Raw genomic sequence first — 18,225 nt, 5'->3', positions numbered from 1 at the left:
GCGTTTTTATTTTTATTTTATCTAAAAGACCCAAGGATCTAGCTGGTTGTTTGGCGGGGGTGGTGCGGAGAGCCGATCAAACGAGCACTAATCTCTCCTTGGCATCGCGGCTGATTTGGTCCTTCGGTGGGCGAGGAGGCAAGCAAGCCAGCCGGCCAGCCCCGCGCTCTGGTAAAGAAGACGTTTGGGGGTAGCTCTCTCTCTCTTTTCCTCCTGCTCTTCTCCCCTCTCCGGAGCCAGCCGCCTTGTCATTTTCCTGTAGCCCCTCCCCTGCAGATCCAGCCCCCTTTCTGTCTCTCTCTCTCCCCCCCCCCGTGTTTAACTAACTCAGGACACTAGCGCAAGATCCACGCCTAATTAAATTAATTAGGGATTCTTGTCAATCCTGGATTAATGGCCGAGAGCAACCCCTTGCCACTGGATCTGGAAGAGGGGGGGTGAGAGGAAGCTGAGGGAGGAGGAGGTCTCTGTTTCTATTTCCCTCCCCCCTCGCTCTCCCTCCCTCCCCCCCCTCCTTTCCCAGTTTGGCTCTTGTTCTCCTTGGTGGTGGTGCTGGGCTGCTCCAGCAGAAGGGGGCTCCTTCCCAGTTCCAAAGGGGAGGTAATTTGCTCCGAACAAGGGGCAGGCTTCGCAAAGTATAAATAGTGGGGACTTCAAGAGCTCCGAGCCCTATCAGATCTGAACTCTTGGCGGGGAGAATTGTCAAAGATCTTCGCGTTTTCACAAGCTCGCTCAGTTGCGAGGCATCAGCTTCCCTTTAACTCTCCAGCCCCTCTGCGGCTTCCCTCTCCTCCCCCCCCCCGCACCTTGCCCACACCCTCCCCCCTCTTTTCTCCCACCCCTCCTCCTCTTCTTCTTCCTCCTCCTCCTCCTCCCTAACCCCCTTGATGTGTTTCTTGGGGGGCTTGGAGCAGCTAGAGGAGGCAAGCGAGGGCGAGGAAAAAAGAGCCCAGCGCAGCGCCGGCGATGGAAGAACTTACCGCTTTTGTTTCCAAGTCGTTTGATCAGAAAGTGAAAGAGAAAAAGGAGCTCATCACCTACCGGGAGGTTCTGGAGAGCGGACCCGTCCGGGGAGCCAAGGAGTCCGGAGGATCCAGCGAGCCCGGCCGTGAGGACGGGAGCAGCCCCGCAGCTCGAGGGGCGGCCGGAGCAGGAGGCGTCGGAGGCGTCGGCGCAGGTGGCCGGTCTCCGGTCCGAGAGCTGGACATGGGCGCCGTCGACAGGGCCAGGGACACGGGCACCCCCAAGCTCAGCGAAGGTAACAAGCCCTCTTCTGCCCAGCGGGTCGGGGGGCGCCTCGCAGGCTGGCTAGAGGCAGGGGACCGCGCGTAAAGAACCAGATGCTGTGGGAGTACTAGGGGGAGGGGGAGAATCGGGGGAAGGGTGCTTCCTGGTGTGTATGGGGTGGGCGGGGTGGGGACCATGTGTGTGGTTTGACTCCGAGAACCCCCACCACCACCACCCCAAATGCGCGCTGCTACGTCCGGTTGGACCTCGGCGGCGGGGAAACTTGCCAGAGAACGGATGGAGGAAGGCAGAGCGCGCGCTTTGGCGTCCAGACGCAGAGCCGGCTGGTCTTTTCGACTGGGGGAAAGAGCTCCCTCCATTAATGTGGATGGATACTTTTTCTGGGCCGTTTCAAAGCGGCCAGATTGTGAGAACACCGCAAGCCGGCCATTGCTTGACCGTAGGCTGCTAGTCCGGTCCAGATTGTCTGGGACCTGATAATGTGTGGCGCCTTTTTCCTATGTTTTGGGATGTGGGCTTTTTTGTCCTTTCTCTCTTCTTCCAATCCCAAGGAAGGGAAGCTGTAAAATCACAAGCTCTCGCCCTCCTGGGTTAGGCAGACCATAGTTTGGCAAGTGCATGTGCATGTGTGTGTCACGTTACATGCACATATATTTCCTCCGTGAGTAAATGGGAAGATTAAATCCTGATTTTGAGCTGCGTTGAGCTGTTCTGGAAACGGTGAAAGATTTTTGAATCCCGGAGGTTATCCCTGTAATGGTTCCAATATCTTCTCCCGTTTAAAGTGTTTTACACAGTGTAGGAGCCCAACGTATTGAAAATTAAGATGTGCTGACTATTTTGTTCCCAAGTGAGAGAAAATAATATATGGGCCCGAGTTCTAACTATCAAAATATTTAAGCAGATAATTAATTTGCTCCTGCTATGGAGACCCTTTCCTATTTGCAATGTAAAATGAGGGGGAGGGGATGCGGCACTGGAAACAAATGCGAAATAAAACGAATTTATTTCTGTTTAAGGCAGCTTAGAAACCTCCCTAAATATCATTAAAAGTTTGAAACGCAGTTGTTTATTTGTGAATGGAAGTATAAAATATTGGGCACAATAAAAGAAGAGAGTCTATATTGTACTTCTTTTTCTCCAAGTGCATTTCCTAGGAAGGGTGAATAGTTATTTAAAATCAAACCATACATTTCTAAGTAGTTATGCAATGCTAGGAGCACTGCTAATAAGTAATGCTGAAATCCAAGCGAAGTGTTTCGCTTTTATTCCTCCATGCTCTCGACCTCTTTAAGTTTTTATACTGATGTGTAGGGTGGTGGGGGAGAGGAAGAGGAATAAATGACTATGTGCTTTACAAAAAAAAAAACACAACCCCCCAACCTCTCCTGTTTGCTTATCCAAAGATCCCCTCGGCTTTCAAGTATATTTGAATACCTGCGTGCGGTTTGAGGATGCAGATGTCATAGTCGGGGGAGGAGGGTTTATTTCAACTCTTTTGTTCAAGGAAAGTAGCTCTCTCCAGGTCGGAACTGAACAGACATCATCCGGAAATGATTTTATAAACAAATTCTGAATATGATTAGAGACCAACGCAGCTCCAGTAAACAAACTTCGGCGTGGCGGTGGGCAAATACGTTCGGGGAGGGAAGGAAGGAAGCGGGGAACCCGGTTTGTAGATTAGGGACCCCCCCAACAGTCTGAATGAACCGCGTCACGCCGCCACGTTTACACGGGGCCTAGTGTCCAAAGCGAAATGTGTGAAATGGTTGGTGCTGCGGAAGGACAGAGGGAAAACGAGCACAGCGTTTTGCAATGTAGTATCAGGTCGGAAGGTCCCTGCCTCAAGGAGCCTACAATAAATATTTCGACAGGGTGAGGGGAAACAGACGGAGGTTTAGTGGGAGGAGGCAGGAGGGTGATCAAACTTTGCGCACTCTTCTTAGTTCAAAAACAGTTGATCGGTTAACGATACAATTTAGGGAGCTGGTTCTCCACCTCCCTAGTAAATAAAGGCCTTGACTTCCCCGCAAGCAGGCGGCTTCAAGAAGCAATTGCAGCGGCGGTCGCGTGTCAAATCCCCCATCGACACCTGCTGCTGTGATTTTGAAAAGGTGCCACTTGAAAGGCCACGCGGGTTTCACAGCAGCCAGCGCCAACGTCGAGAAGATGCGGAGCATAAGGGCGCTGCAGTTCTATGAGATCTTGCCGGCGCTTTCACTGGGAGGCGTGCCGTGACCGGTGCGAGAGGGAGGAAGGGAGACCTTAAAGTCTTTGGGACTTCGGGGCGTGTTTCTTGTTGTCCCGAACCGGAATTAGGGAAAAGAGGTCCCTCTCCCTCTCTTCCCCCTGAGAATACCCTGGAGTTCTCAGGACAGATCTGCTGCCCCTTTCCAGACAGGTGTAGACTACACATTGCTCAGAGCGTCTCTCCTAATAATAAAATAATAATAATAATAATAATAATAATAATAATAATAATAAATCGCTGTCTAAGACCCAGCTGACAGATGTGCAGGAGGAGAGCCAGCTCTTGGGCAGATTTTTAAAGCCCAAGTGTGTTAAACTTAACACACACACACACACACACACACACACACACACACACACAAATAAGTAAATAAGTAAATAAATAAATATGATGGACCTGCGTTCTGCGGTGGCTTTGGGAACTGCTGGCAGAAACCCCCGGGCCCACCTTGATCAAACCGCGCAGGTCAGCGCCCTTAGAACTGAAGCACGCGCCCAGGTCCGGGCAGGGCAAAACAAAAGTTGAGGACAGGGGCTGGTCCTTTGGAAATAGAGAACTCTGTTCCTAATGACTAGGGAGGGCAATCCCAGGGGTGGGCCTTCCTTGCCTGGAACAAGATCCAGGGCAAAACCATTCAGGGAAAGTCTGAGATCCCATAAAAGCACACTTGTAAGACTGCATGATAAGACTTGTGAACACCCTTTTGAACTCAGTATGACTTTTAACTTCTGTGTAGAGGTACCTAGGATTGCGCTGTGGGAACAGCGTCCATATATGTGTGTGTGGGGTGTGTGTGTTATAAATATAACGCATAAATGTAAGTCCCACTGGATTCAACACAGCCTCTAAGTTCCTCCTTTGAACGTCCAGGGGACATGCTGCTTCCCTTCTGGTGGGCCTGGGATCTGAAGCGAAGCCACGAGGACCCCGAGCCAGGCTGCGCCCTCGGTTGCACAGGCGCCGGGTACCAGCTCGCGGGGTTCTGCTTGGGCCCTCCTTCGCTTCAGCCTCGCCACTGGGAAGAGAGGTGACCTTTGAGCGTTTCATTGATCCCTGCCACCGCTGCTCCTCCTCCCCCTCCCCCCCCTTCTGCTTGACTTAAGGTAAAAACACAAGTGGGGGAAGGGCCAGAGCTCAGTGGCAGAGATTCCGCTTTGCATGCAGAAGGTCCCAGGTTCAATCCCCGGCATCTCCAGGTAGGGCTGGTGAGAGATTCGCCGGGCTGAAATGGCAGAGAGCCGCTGCCAGCCAGTGCAGACAATTCTGAACTCTATGGACCAAAGCTCTGATATGGCATAAGGCAGTTTTTTGTGTTTGTTGGAAACCTAGATCAGGCGCTGGCCTCGTGGTCCTGGGATGGTTGGGTGGTTGCTTTTTGTTTTGTTTTGCTTGTAAGTATTTGGTAGTGTTTTGGTTTTGCCTCTTTATTATTATTTTGTTGTTGTTGCTCCGTCTCCAGTTTCCCCCGAGCTGAAGGACCGCAAAGAGGATGCCAAAGTGATGGAAGACGAAGGACAGACGAAAATCAAGCAGAGGAGAAGCCGGACCAATTTCACCCTGGAGCAGCTGAACGAGCTGGAGAGGCTCTTCGACGAGACCCATTACCCGGATGCTTTCATGAGAGAGGAGCTCAGCCAGAGGTTGGGTTTGTCCGAAGCTCGGGTGCAGGTAAGCATGGGAATCCTTTCGGCTTCTGCTGGGGAGGGGCTCCTCCTCGAGGATCCTGGGAAGGGACCTTCATACGGACTAGGTGCCCCGGGAGCTGGCACGACTCCGTATCCATTTCCACTACGCTCCCTTCTGAACCAACAGGCTTAGGATCGCGCGCTGCATTGGCAAGCAAGTCACAAGGTGGACTTGTTTCCTCTTTCTTGGATGGTTGGTAGCGGTAGGTTCGGATCCGGTGGGTGCCCTTCTTCTGCAAGTCTTTGCTTGTGGGGGGGGGATAGTATGGCGCTGGGAGAGGAAGGGGACTTCCACCAAAATGTTGTTCCTGGCCCTGAGTAGACAAGAGTGGCGAATCTGGAGTACAGCAGTCCTTATGTTGTAGTATCTGCGCGCTTTCATCTCAAATATAGACCTATGAGTTGGGAGGAAATGCCATTTCCTGGTGCGTTTTGCTTAGGGGCTACAAGGGGCTGTTTCCATCTTCATAGAATCGTAGAGTTGGAAGGGACCCCGAGGGTCACCAAGTCCAACACGATGCATTGGAGGAATTTTGCTTCCATAGTTCCGCCCACATCGAGATGTGCTGACCTCTCTGGTGTTCAATTTCTTCCGATTCTCCGCTTGCTATCTTTAGAGCCATCCAGGTCTATGGTATTTTACAGTATCATTTTTTTTAAATAAAAAAGCAAAGGTCTCTGCCCGAAAAAGCTTACAATCGAAAGCTGAAACAGTAGCTAGTGAGAAAAAATTGAGCCAATTGAGGAGAGTGAATAGTGCTCAAAGTAGGTGTGTAAGTGTGGCTGGTAGTGTGCTTAAGTGCGGTCCACGTTTCTATAACTTCAGATAGCTAAGCTTTCCGGGGGGGGTACTAAGTCCATGTGTATTATATTCTCCTCCTGCCTTTAAACATTGATCCTAGCTCAGTTTCTTTTCTTTCTTTTTTTAAAAGTAGAAGGCGGATGTATGAATTAACTTTATAGAAGGGCTGACTAATAAACGAAATTGGGAGTTGCTAAAGTGTGCACAGTTACAGTCCATTTACTTTTTTTAAAAAGGGGGAAGTAATTAAAAAAATCCCCCAGGGACTTAGAAAAGGAACAGATACAGGCAGCGCTGGGCTTGGCTAATGCAGCCGGATTTCAAAGAGCTGTTTGGAGACCATCTTCCCCTTACACTGTCCAGAGATTGCTGGGGATCTTTGTCAAGCTGCCCCCGTTCCCCACCCCTAGAGAAAAAAGAGGCTCTGGTCCAGAAAAGGCAGGACTTGGGTCCAGAGGTAGAAGCGCGGCTCCAGCCAGAGGCCCGGAGACCCTTGTCCACCGGGGACGAAGGCGGCTCGTCATTCCAGCGTCGTTTCCGCAGAAAACTGGGCCGCCTTTGTAGGAACACATGGAGAGCACTTCCAGGCCCCCCGAACATCTGCAGCCGGGAGGCTAAGCAGCGACTCCTGGCTTGTAACAGATACCTTCTCTCTCCCGCCCCCCTTCCTTCCATCTTTGTTGCTTGTAGGCTCTGCCATCTGCACCAAAACGGCTCTTCGGCTCTTAAAGGCTTTTTCTCTGCAGCTTGTAATCGGATAAAGGCAGACACTGAACAGCCACGTTGTAGCAAAGGTGTGTGTGTGTGTGTGTGTGTGTGTGTGTGTGTGTGTGTGTATAAAAGGGTTTGTGTGAGAGACAGTGTTGGGGGAGAGCAGAATTTATGAAAGACACCGCAGTTTAAAGAAAAAGATTCTTCTTTTTTTTTTTTAAAAAAAAAAATCTGCCTCTGGTTTTCTGATTTTATAAACACACACACACCACGCTATGGAGTGTGGCTGTATGTCCATATCTATATTATATATAGATTTCTATGTAGGCGGCGATACCTACGGAGGGAGATTTGCCTGACTCAACAAAAGAATAACCAGTGCCCACCATAATCCATACAGAATAACTTTCAGAGATTTGCATACATTAAGGGCTCCTTCCTTTTAAATGGCCCCAGAAAACGCTTCGCTGTGATTTTGTTTCAAACTTTGCTTCCCAGCTCCCATTGGCAGATGGTGGGAAGCCGAGCCTGGAAGGCGGCAGGGGTATGGGCTGGAAGCTGAAATGAACGCCCCCCCCTTTCATTATTCCCTAGCCATCTTTACTCGGAAGTAGACACCGTGGGTTTACTTTCGAGTAAGCACGCTTAGGCGCGCAATCTAACGGCGCGCTTTTCAAAGGTGTGTGTTGCTTTGTGAAAATGCACAGGATCGGACTGCGCGGTCGCGATCTCGTGCAAGTTCGTATTGACAGGTCAGCGCGCAGCCCGATCTTGTTGCCTGGAAGAGGGACCGACTCTGCTCAGTGGGGTCTTCTGCTCGGAAAGCGCAACCAGGATGGCGACCTCCGGCTATAATAATTCCTAGGATCGGTTGGCATATCTTGCTTCCTCGAAAGGAAGCGCCATCGAAAGAAACGTCACACTGCGTGTGTCAGACTCCTGGGATGTTAGTCTGAATGTGGAAAGGGACAGGATTCGTGTCTGTAGATGTTGGCAGTTTAAAGAATAAGATCCCAATCAGCTTTCACCTCCCTTGTGGCCCCTCCCCCCCTTTAAAAGGGTATTGAGGGAAGAAGGATCACATGATAGTGAGGACCTTTGAGATGGAAAACAGATCTCTCTCCCTAGCGCTTTCTCCCAATATATAAATCTGGGCTCAAGATTTTGAAGCACTTTTTAAGTTCCATTGATTTCAGTGGCAGAGATGTGAAACACTCCCACTGAAATGAATGGGGCTGAAATAAGTGCCCGATCCTCTCCCCGGTTTACTCGGAGGCCAGTCCTTCTGAGTTCAATGGGACTTACTCCCTAGCAAGCAAACCTTATTGAACTCAATGGGGCTTACATCTGCGTGGAAATGCATAGGGTCGGGCTGCCCAAGCACACCTGGCCCCAAGGCTGTAGGTCCACCTCATATTCTCTCTCTCAGGTTTTCAAACTTTTCCCCATTTCCAACTGCCAAAGTTATCTCCTTGCCTGGAGTGAAGCTCTCTCTCCCTCTCCCCCCCCATCTCTTCCGATGGCAGCAAATTAGATTATCATAATAATGAGACAATTATTCCGCTTCTGTGTTACACTCCACTGCACAGAGGAACAGAGAATTTTCCAACTTCTTTGTAGTGAAGCTTTTATGACAGTAATTACCCCCCAAAAGTGAGTCATTAAACGCTTTGGTGTTTCGTTTTTCTTGAAGATAAAGCTAATTAATATTACAGGCTTTTAATGAGCGCATTCTTTTCGGGTCTTATTGCGCAAACATCTAAACCCCTTTATCGCTAGTTTTCTTTTGTGTGTGTGTGGTGTGTGTGTGTGTTAGCATTAGATAGCACGGAGAGATGGAGGGGAGGGGGGAGGCCTGGTGGGGATTCGGCTGGCGAAAGATGAAACGGGCCCCGAGAAAGTAATTGAGCAAGAACCAGAACAGGCGGCAACTGTCCATATTATCCTAGAACTGCGCTCTTTTAAGTTCCGATTCTAAAGCGGGTAGGGAGGGAGCGATGCTCAGGCAAAGTTTAGGCGTTCGTCAGCTTCATCCCTGGCCCATCCTAGGCGCCTTCCTTGCCTGCAATGCTGGTGGTGCAATGTACTCCCGAGGGCGGGAGGGACATGCAACTGGCCCCTGGCATTGTAATATTTCCCATTCGTTTTAACAAAACGACTCCTAAGTAAACTCTCCCCTCCCTGAAACACAGTTTGGAATTATAATTAGCAAAAAACCAGCCCTTCTAACCCAACTAGCCAAATTTCGCCCATCTAACTCCCCTGCTATAGGGGACGCGGGTGGCGCTGTGGTCTAAACCACAGAGCCTAGGGCTTGCCGATTAGAAGGTCAGAGGTTCGAATCCCTTGACGGGGTGAGCTCCCGTTGCTGGGTCCCTGTTCCTTCCAACCTAGTAGTTCGAAAGCACGTCAAGTGCAAGTAGATAAATGGGTACCGCTCCGGCAGGAAGGTAAACAGCGTTTCCGTGTGCTGCTCTGGTTCACCAGAAGCGGTTTAGTCATGCTGGCCACATGACCCGGAAGCTGTACGCAGGATTCCTCGGCCAGTAAAGCGAGATGAGCGCCACAACTCCAGAGTCACCCGCGACTGGACCTAACGGTCAGGGGTCCCTTTACCTTTAACTCCCCTGCTTAACGAGAGCGATCCTATTCTTGTCTACTCAGAAGTAAGTAGTATTGTGAGTTCAGTGGGGTTTGCTTCCATGTCGGTGTGTATAGGATTTTAGCTCTTAATTGAAGATTAAATGTAAGGGCTGTGCCTCACTTTTACCCGGAAAGGGAGTGAGTTGAATTGATTTTACTCATAACTCTTTCCAAGTAAGGCTGCACCTTGCACTCTGAGCACACCTAATTGGATAAACTTCTACTGAAACGTGGGTCTTACTCCGGAGTAAATATGCAGAGTTTTCAGAAGCATCTTTCTTTAGGATTTAAGCCTAAAGTAGTAACTGTGAAAGAGGAAAAGGAGATTGATACAATGATGATTTGGATTTGTTTTGGATCGGAACTGAGGCGGGGAGAGAGAGAAAGTAAGGGAAATCAGAGAATTAGGTTGGTATTGCATGTGAAGATGCACAGAGTTGCGGATTCAGTTACTGGCTTGTGTAATTGTGTGTGTGTTGAAGTTCTAGTGGACTACTTTTATGAGCTAAAGAATTGAAATGTGGAGCACGTGTAGTCCAAGGAAGTTGATTACTGTAAATATATGAAAACGAGACTCCCTCCCCAAACAGAGGAGACTGCAGGTTGCAGCTCAAAGTGGTCACTCTCAAACTATTCGAGAATTGGAAACTTGCTACACAGGTCATCCTAATATCTAGACTCCTCTGAACGTGAAACCCTTTGCTTTTTTCTCTTTAGAAAGTCGAAGCAAGACTTAGTCACTTCCCAACAGTTTATGTGACGCGCAGATGGCTGAAATCTGGCACGCACATAATCCAAAACTCTCTGGAGTGCAACATTTCGAAAGGGATACATTTGCTTCTTCCTAGAAACGGGCGGGGGGAGGTGGCTTGTTGATCCCAACATCGTTAAGAAACTTCAGGAAAACTGAAATTTGGTTATGTGGTTAACTAAACTTTCTGGATTACTATGTAAAGTCTTAAAAAGAAAGAAAAAAGGACATGTTTGCACCTAACAGTGTACAGTAATCCTAATTCATGGCTACCCAGAAGCCAATCCTACTTGGTTTCGTGAGACTTTTTCCCAGGTAAGTGTGCGTAAGGGTTGTCGCCTAAGCGTCCAATTTACTAGCGTGTTCAGAGGCAAACCAAGAGGTCTCGCTTGCCCCTTTAATAGTAATATAGAAGAAGGAATTTCAGCGCCTGTGGCTTGTCATGCAACTATTAAAGGTGCATGCAAGACCCCCCTCCTCGTTCCCCTCTGGACACCCTGGTCAAAACGGTGGGCCTAGATTATTTTAGTTCGCACGTGCAGTGCGGAGTTTCCAGTAAGATTTGGAGTCGGGAGAGGAAGGCTCCCAGTAGGAGCCAGGAAGATAACGCTGCTGGGGTCATTGACTGGTTTTAAGCATGGCCAGAGAAATCACTGTGTGTAGATAAATAGATGGACGCGGCTTTGTATTGAGCTCGCCTTCTTCCTCTCTGCGCAGGTATGGTTTCAGAACAGAAGAGCTAAATGCAGAAAGCAAGAAAACCAACTCCACAAAGGTAGGTGAATTTTATCAGCGGCGCGCGTAAACGGGTCCAAACGTTTCTGGGCCAGGGAATACAAGCCTCCCCTTTAAATTCCATGCGCTTGGGGGCCTCCTTTTGCCTCTCCCCCAAACCTCCAGGCTCTTCCTTGCCTAAGGCTGCACACTTACCTGGAAAGAAGCCCCATTGGGCACAATATGCGCTGCTAACGCGCCAAGAGGGAGCATTCCCAACGAAGTGAAATAAAAATTAGATGTCCTGTGGTTTTTAGCTCAGTTTCTGACCGATCCCTGCCTCTATTCTTGCAGGAGTCCTCATAGGAGCAGCCAGCCAGTTTGAAGCGTGCCGGGTTGCCCCCTACGTGAACGTGGGCGCTTTGAGGATGCCTTTCCAGCAGGCAAGTACAAAGGGAGAATCCCGTGGGCGTCTGCCCCACAATGGTAGGAAGGGCCACAATATGGCCTTCCCGCAGGTGCCCCCATTAGCGCTCTCTCTCTCTCTCTGGCAGGTCAATCATGTGCGCAAAAGGAATGTTTAAAAGTTGCCTTCCTGCGGGGGGGGGGGGGAAGAGATTGGACGCGTGTGTGTTTCGTCTGGGCACTAAACACTCCGATTCTGAGTGCATGTGCAGTGCAGTCCGACCCGGTCTCTGTGTGCTTTATTGGAAACAAGCTCCCGTTGAGCTCAGTAGGACTTGGCCAGCGCGTATTAAAGGCGCGCAGGGCGGCTGCAGCAGCAGCAGCTTTTCCGCCGTTCGGTGCTGCAGATTTAAATGGTGGTACTGAATTAAAGGGGAATGAAGTCCCATTGGTCTCGAGGGAGCTTACTTCCTAGGAAGAATGATTAGGATACGCATTTGTGCGTAAAGGGGATCGGGAAGTGAATCTGGGTTTCCATAGATGCTCAGCGGATCTCGTTCATGATTAGTACTGTATTTGGAAACGCCGTAGGGTTTCTTCTCTCGAAAGCGGGACGCAGGAAGTCATACCGAGTCAGATCATGAGTCCAGCTGCTTCAGGATTGTCTAAACTGACTGGAAGTGACTCAGAGATGGGTGTCCCCAGCAATACCTGGAGTTGGCAGGGATTGAAACTGGGAGCTTTGGCATGAAAAGCAGATGCTCTACCACGGGGCTGTGACAGAGGACCACAGCTTTAAGGGCTCATTTAAGCCAAGTTCTCTCCTAATGCATGTTTACTCAGAACTTAAGGTGTTTAATGTGGCTTATTGCCTAGTAAATTCACTTAGGATGGCAGTTTCAGTGAGCCTGCCCAGCTCTCTGTAGGCTCCTGTGAATTCTTGAGCTTCCACCCTAATGAGAGGAATTGATTTTGATGGGTTTATCAATGCAAAAATACATAGGTGTGCATGGCTATATGGTGTGTGTATTTATTTAGAAATACGATCAGAAGGAGGGTGGCCAGTTGTGGTGGTTTTCTGAAAAAAAAAACAAAGAAAAAAACTCCACAATTTTATGTGGTTTTATGAACTAGCAGGCATGTAGTCTGGATTAATTTTAACAGGAGAGCTTGAGTCCTACAGATACTGCTTTTATTTCCCCCTTTTAGAGTAGTGTCTATCTTTAGCAACCTACATTGGTAATGAAGAGCAAACCTTACAAGCCTGATAGTAAGGTACCCCTCCAAAGTCCTCTCCAAAGTGGGCAGCTTGTTATCCTCCTAACATTATTGGCCTTAAACTCCCACCAGGCCCAGTCAGTGTAGCCAATGGCCTCACATAGTGGGAACTGCAGTCCACTCTGGCATAACTTCAACAGGCACAAACATTCCTAACTCAGCCCCTGAATTATGGTAATTACTTGGAAGTAATCTTCAGCTGATTTCAACAGAGCTTCAAAGTAATCTAATTAAGAATAAGTATGTTGGACCTCAAAACTCAGTGGGTTCTTTTTCTTCTATAGCTTTCATAGATTAATTGTCTTCTGTCCCAGAGAAGTTGCACCTTTCAGGCTTATTGACCTTAGTGGCCAATCTTCTAATGGCAATGATATTGGTGTGCTCTAAATTGAAACTGCTCATCATTTGGTTGTAGACAAATAGCTGTCTGTTAAACACTGGTCCCGGGCACATGAAACTCAGTGGGGCTAACCTCGTGACTAAACATGCATGGGTCTGGGCTGCATGTGCCATGTGTAGGGTGAGAGATTCTCCCTTGCGAAATGAGGGTAAGGAGGGGAGAGAGAAGACTCTGCCAGTCGTCTGCATCCATGATAAATAAAAGCAGTGGAACAATAGTTGTCTCAAACTGTGGATGGTGCTGGGGTTGATAAGGTGTGGGTAATAACACCATAAAGGTCATATGGGAGATGACTGAGAACAACAGATGTGTACAGTCATTAGAGAGCTGAGAGGAAAGGAGCAAGATAAAGGAGGGCCCTCTGCACTGTCTTGATGCTATCACGGCTGCAGTCTTGAAGTTCAGTGGCATTTAAGTAAACTGAATGCGTGCAGGATTGGGTGGGCAGGTTAGGACCAATAGCGAATGCTTGTTTCTCCTTTTGCTCTGTTTTTTTTTTAATTAAACGGACCTTAGGGCAGGATAATTCCTTCACCTGTCTTCAGAGGGTGCGGACAGATGATCAAGCAAAAGTGTTTAGAAAAAAATGGTGAAAGCAGATGAGTGAACAAGCGAACTGGAAGAAAAAGGGCAACCAATCCCATTCATTGGAAAGCAGGAGTCTGTGTTAAGTGTAGAGGGAGGAGAGAAAGAGAAGTGCAGGCAATTAGCCTCTATTTTGCTTATGGTTAGTCAGCTAGCATGCAAAACCAGCTGGCAGTAACCACAAGCAGAAAGCCAGAAGCAGTTGACACATGAGGGTACCTCTCAGCCATAGCCAAAGCAGCACTACTTATGAGCAGAGCCTGCAATAAGGTACATGCTGCTGGCAGAAGGCACATGAAACTAACAAGTTAATCAATGTAGGATATGACCCAACTAGTCAGAACGTTCAGGGAGATTAGGAAGGAGCACCCCTCCACAGACCAGTGCATACTTACTGCATTTCACAAGGCCGTACAGGAGAAATAGCTTGCATATTTAACCAAATCATCAACCAGATTGTTTGCTGTCTAGCCAACCAGAGAGACTTAGTTTACAAGATTAAAGTACTAAAAGGCGACCAGGGGTATGCATGCCAATGGTCAGAAGTGATGGGAGTTGTAGTGTAACAACTGTCAGGCTACAGGTTCCCATCCCCCAGCTGGGGGATTAAGCTTGCATGGAAGCAACATGTGACCTGGGAGTCTTTTGCACAATCCCTAAAATATGGCAGTGAGGGGTAACACTCTGTACATGTTTATAGGATGAATACTATCACTTGGCTCAGGGCTCAATGAGTCAAGGCTTAGACCTGTTATAATACAGGCTCTGCGACTGTGCTCAGCAGCAGTTTGTTCCACTACAGTGGCACCTCAGGTTACAGATGCTTCAGGTTACAGACTCCGCTAACCCAGAAATAGTACCTCGGGTTAAGAACTTTGCTTCAGAATGAGAACAGAAATCGCATGGTGGCAGTGCAGCGGCAGCAGGAGCCCCCATTAGCTAAAGTGGTGCTTCAGGTTAAGAACAGTTTCAGGTTAAGAACGGACCTCCGGAACAAATTAAGTTCTTAACCCGAGGTACCACTGTACTTGGGAACTACAGAAAGACCTCATACGCTTGGGATTCAGCCAGAGGTTTTCAACCTTTTTGAGTCCATGGCTCCCTTAACCAACTACACTCTTTTTGCGGCACCCCTGTGGGGCTCATGAGCCCAGTTATGCCACCCCTTGCCTGCAGAGCTGGCAGCCTCTCACCCTTTTTCAAACACCCTCCCTTGTGGAGTGCTCTCTCAGCCTTCTCTCCCCTCTTCTTGGGGGTCCACCCAGGCAGCCGCTGCTGACACCCCAGTCTCTGAGCTCACACCAAAGAGAGGTGCCTCCTCATGCCACCCCACAGGGGCCTGGGAAGATGCTGCTTCCAGCCTTAGTGGCCCAACTGGCTAAAGGTGAATGTGAGGCCAGCACCTTACCTAGGGAGGCAGCAGTAGCAGCAGTGGGTGCTTCTGGGCCTGCTTGGTGGAAAGGCACCCCTTCAGCACTGGGCACTTAGCTCCCAGGCAGGTCTTGCACACAACAAGCACAAGAAAGGCCAGCCTGGCCTCCCACTTGTCTGTCCATTGCCAGCCGCAGTGGCTGGTAGACTGGCTTGCTGGGCTTCCTTGCCCGCTTGCTTACTCCCAAGGCTGCCTCAGCTCCTGGCAACCAGCACTCCCATGCCAGCCCGAGAGGTACTATTTGCCTGGGGAGCTTGTAGCCAGGGCACTGCAACAAACAGCTGTGCAAGCCTTTGGGAGGCAGAGATGCGAGAGGGCGTCAGAAGGGAGGGGGGAAGGAAATAGGGATGGAGGCCAGTGTTACCCGCTGCACCCCTGACCATCATGAAAGGCTGCCACGGTTGAAAACCACTGGATTAAGCAATAGGTGTGTCTTTTTCAGGAAATAGCCTGTCACAAATTGTGGCCTGGCTATGCTGTGCTCTAATTCTAAAGCTGTGAGGGACTGGCTATGGTTACTTGGGTCCTAAGGAAAGGCATTCTGCACATGCTCAGGGACTTTTGTTTTGACAGAGGCCAGATCTTTCAGGACTGTGATAGAAGTTCTGAAGCTGAGCTGTATACTGTACCTCAAATGCCGTTAACTGGTTATTGCTTTCGTGAATATGATGACTTGGTTGTTTCAGTGCCAGTAATTAGGTTTTGGTTAGTTTTCTCCATTCATTCATTCATTCATTCATTCGTTTGGAAACTGTCTGGTAGCTGAGAGCTGGGGCGGTTGTCTTGCCTCTCTATAGAAGGGCTCGGGTTCAGCCCCCAGTATCTCCAGGTAGGGGTGGGACAAACCCAGGCCTGGAGGCCCAGAGTGCTGCTGCCTCTGCTCATTGTAAGGGTAGCCATCTATACAGAGATGGATTGGACCCATGGTCTGACTCGGTACAAGGCAGCTTCCTGTGCTGCTGTGCAAATGTAAGGCTTTGATGCTAATGGAATAAATTCCATTGGACATTGCTGCTGGTTTTCTTCCCAGTAAGCATGCTGCACAAATCACAGAGTGATAGAATTGTAGCATTGGAAGGTCATCTAGCCCAACCTTCTGGCATGCAGGAATACGTGGGGCTCAAACCCACAACCCAGAGATTAAGTGTCTCATCAACCCAAAATAAATCCACGGTGCAATCCTAGTTACATTTTGCTCCGTGAAAGTCCCACTCTTCCCAGTGGGCCTTACTATTAGGCACAAAGGGTTGTAGCCCTCAATCTAGCCGCAATCAGGCTTGTGCGCACAAGCCCTTCTCTCTCTCTTTTAAAAACAAAAACAGAGAGTCCAATCCTAAGCATCTTCAGTGCTCCATTTATGAGGAGTGACATCCTATGCCCTTTTAATATGTGATGGATTTTTTGGGGAGGAGGGTGGTTATTGGGTTGTTGTTGTTATTTTGATTATATATATTTTGCGGTTTCATAAGTTAATTCTGTTCTATGAACTGCCCTGAGACCTCCAAATATAGGGCGGTTATATAAATAAAACAAAATAAAACGATGGGAAAGGTAGCAAACGGGGATCAATGCAAGCCACAAACCCTGAAGGGCCCCCTTCCTCAGTTAGTCAAACCACACACCCCTTTAGTCTCTTCCCCACCCCGCTAAAAAAAAAGAAGCAGCTAATGTGTATTCAGAAGTCAAGTCTCCTTGAGTTCCGCGGGCCTTTCCCCCTGCCAAGTGGGCTGAGAAGGCTTGGAGCCCTCGAGGGTTTGAGATGGCGGTTGTCCTAACACTCTTGTCTCCCCCCCACTCCCCTTCCCCCTCTCGTTGCCCCTTTCAGGACAGTCATTGCAACGTGACGCCCTTGTCCTTTCAGGTGCAGGCGCAGCTGCAGCTGGACAGCGCTGTGGCGCACGCGCACCACCACCTCCACCCGCACCTGGCCGCGCATGCGCCCTACATGATGTTCCCGGCGCCGCCTTTCGGGCTCCCTCTGGCCACGCTGGCCGCCGAGTCCGCCTCGGCCGCTTCGGTGGTGGCGGCGGCCGCGGCGGCCAAGACCACCAGCAAGAACTCCAGCATCGCGGACCTCAGACTCAAAGCCAAAAAGCACGCGGCCGCCCTGGGCCTGTGACTCTTACTGCAGCCGCAGCCGCCGGGGCATGTTGCAATCCCAGCGCGTGCGTGCGCAGAAGACTGCCCGCCTCTTCCTCCTCCCTTCGCGGCCAGCTCTCCTCTACTGATGCCGACACGGAGCCGGAGGAAGGGCTTTACCACCGCCGCCGCCCCACACTTTCTGTCTTGGTCCTGCGCGACTTAAAATGTGAAAGACGAAAGAACCACGAGGCGTTCACCGGAACGAAACAACTCTCTCTATATTATAGACCCAAGGCGATGAACAAATAAAAGGAACAATGTGGTTTTTTTTCCTTTTTAAATGGAGGGAGGGGAAGAGCTCCCTTCTACTACTGCTAATAATATAATAAGAATACTAAGGAGGAGGAGAAAACGTAGAGCTTGCTCAGAAACTGGCGGGAAGATATATACTTATTTAAAAGAATTAGATGAAATAGACGCGCAGCTGTGAAGCTCACAGGTTTTGAAACTGACCTTTTTCTGCGAAGATCACTTTAATACGAGAAATTTGATAAGAGAGGCGGGCCTCCTTCCACGTTGCATCAGATACTTGAGTTTTAACAGCCACAGTCTGGAAACGGAGATGAGAAGGAAAGAAGAATTTAAAAACTGGGGGGTGGGGGTGGGCGGTGGATTTTTTTATATATCTAAAAAAAATGTGTGTGCGTGTGTGTGAAAGAGAGACAGACAGACGATTATTTCTCTGCCAATTTCTAATGGGAAAAGTGAGTGACCGGGACGCTTCTTCTTCTCGTGGAATTCCGGGTCTGCATGTATTTGTTTGGTTTTATTTTTATTTGTTCTTGGCCTCCCTTCGGATCATTTGCACTTCACCTCGATCAGAACCACCACCACACAAAACGAAGCCAAGTCTCTGAATTCGGGGATCCCCCAAGAGAGAGAGATTTTAACCCAAGGCCCCGATCCGGAGAAACCAGCCTTCTGACCTTATGCATAGTCTAAACTCCTTGAAATCACTGCGGGGACCTCAAGTAAGCACTGAATGAAGCTTACAATCCTCTCTGCAAGGGAAGGTAAAACTTCCACTGAGCACAGGAGCTTACTTTCAAGTAAGCAGTCGCCCTATGACGCGCAGATTTCGGATTTTTCCTCACCTCTCCAAAAGGTATCCCCCAAAACAACCCCCGTTTTGGGCTCAACAATGAGCCCGATGAGGTCTGGAGATTTCGAAAGTTTGG

The 18,225-nt window shown here is 49.3% G+C and overlaps 1 protein-coding gene across 1 annotated transcript; it reads left to right on the top strand.

Moving 5' to 3' along the window:
• The first annotated feature begins 666 nt into the window (after positions 1-666).
• Positions 667-17,159, top strand: SHOX2 (SHOX homeobox 2). Its single transcript, XM_088669133.1, has 5 exons — positions 667-1,258; positions 4,959-5,167; positions 10,809-10,866; positions 11,160-11,248; positions 16,731-17,159. The coding sequence occupies exons 1-5, from the start codon at positions 967-969 to the stop codon at positions 17,022-17,024; spliced, it is 942 nt and encodes a 313-aa protein (XP_088525259.1). The 5' UTR covers positions 667-966; the 3' UTR covers positions 17,025-17,159.
• The last annotated feature ends 1,066 nt before the right edge of the window (positions 17,160-18,225 follow it).

This window comes from Zootoca vivipara, chromosome 5 (genome assembly GCF_965207765.1).
Source record: "Zootoca vivipara chromosome 5, rZooViv2.hap1.1, whole genome shotgun sequence".
In the NCBI taxonomy this organism is placed as follows: Eukaryota; Metazoa; Chordata; class Lepidosauria; order Squamata; family Lacertidae; genus Zootoca; species Zootoca vivipara.
The sequence above is the reverse complement of the archived record's forward strand: the minus strand, read 5'-3'. Positions and strand labels throughout refer to the sequence as shown.